The sequence below is a fragment of the Wasmannia auropunctata genome, unplaced genomic scaffold (assembly GCF_000956235.1).
Source record: "Wasmannia auropunctata unplaced genomic scaffold, wasmannia.A_1.0 LD273148.1, whole genome shotgun sequence".
Taxonomy (NCBI): domain Eukaryota; kingdom Metazoa; phylum Arthropoda; class Insecta; order Hymenoptera; family Formicidae; genus Wasmannia; species Wasmannia auropunctata.
In genome coordinates, this window is record NW_012089742.1 from 1 (window position 1) to 1,263 (window position 1,263).

General features: G+C 26.5%; 1 protein-coding gene across 1 annotated transcript; it reads right to left on the reverse strand.

Annotated features, from left to right (window-relative positions):
* Positions 1–25: 25 nt before the first annotated feature.
* Positions 26–1,251, reverse strand: LOC105461999 (fatty acid synthase-like; the record flags this gene model as incomplete). The annotated part of the gene is made up of 2 exons (XM_011708521.1): positions 1,112–1,251; positions 26–189 (listed from the first exon to the last, which is right to left on the reverse strand). Coding segments are annotated over exons 1-2 (272 nt in total), but the record flags the coding sequence as incomplete, so codon positions are not given.
* Between the last annotated feature and the right edge of the window lie 12 nt (positions 1,252–1,263).

The following is a 1,263-nucleotide window of genomic DNA, read 5'->3' on the forward strand; positions in this document are numbered from 1 at the left end:
CATTCCAAAAGGTATGTATTGAAACATCCGCCCTTGCGAAATCAAGTGATTAAATACTAATTTGCCAGTCGCAAGCATTACATCTTTGAAATTGAGTGATGAATAAACCACATATACTAAATCTTCATGTGGACATTCGACGCATCGATTGTTTTCTATCCAACGAAATGTGCTTAGATCACCACGAATCTATAAAAAAAACAATAACTTTGTATGACATAACACATGTAAAATTAAATTTTAATAGAAATATTATAATAAAATTTAAAACACATAATACTTAAACATAAATCGATTATGGAATGTTTCAAAATGAAGAAACGTCAACAAGGTCAAAGCAGATCTTGATGTTTTAATAATATTTATAAATCTTATAATTTTCAGTTCAAGTAAATCGCGAGCCAAATATTTATATCTGTCTTAAAGAACAGCTTTAAACTGAAATTGTATATAACATCACAACTAAACTTTTCTTCTGCCAATGAATTTAATACTATGTTGATGCCATGACTTTTCGTTTGCCGCATTGTCAATTGTTCAAAACTATTATCTCGAAAATTTCCAATATGTTTATATACAATAGTCGGAAATATTTGCTTAATGATGTTGAATAATCAAATAATTTAATGTTAAGAAGCATCTTTTAATTTTATAAAATATTTAAATTATTTAAATACTTGTATTTAACTAGAATATTAAATAAATGTATTTTTAAATAATAATTTAAAAATACTCTACTTTTTAAATAATAATTAAAAAATACTCATTGCGAAAAATATTATATTATGCTGGTTGAAGTATTGTTTTTTGCAATAAGTTATTTTACAGGATTTAAAAGATGCTTATTAGCACTAAAGTATTAAATTACTTTGTTAATTTAATTGTGATATTATTCTGGATTCAGTTTAGACGAGTTTAGTGTTTTAAGATCAACAAACATTTGGCGAGCGGTTTATTTGAACTAAAAATGATAAAATTTACATGTAAATGTTATTAAAACTCTAAGATTCGCTTTGGCAGTGTTGGCGTTTTCTCATCTTACAATTAGTTGTTACGAAAATATTGTTGACAAAATAATAGATTATATTGATATGTTTTAAGAAGAACGTACCGTTTGGCAGACATGAGCGCTAGATACAGGTTTAACTTCCGGTTGTGGTAATCTTAAATGTCTATACGATCCCCAGGTTTTATTAGATCGCAATACATTAATGGTCATATCTTTTTGCAGCTGTTGTAAATAGAATGAATCTTGTACAGAAA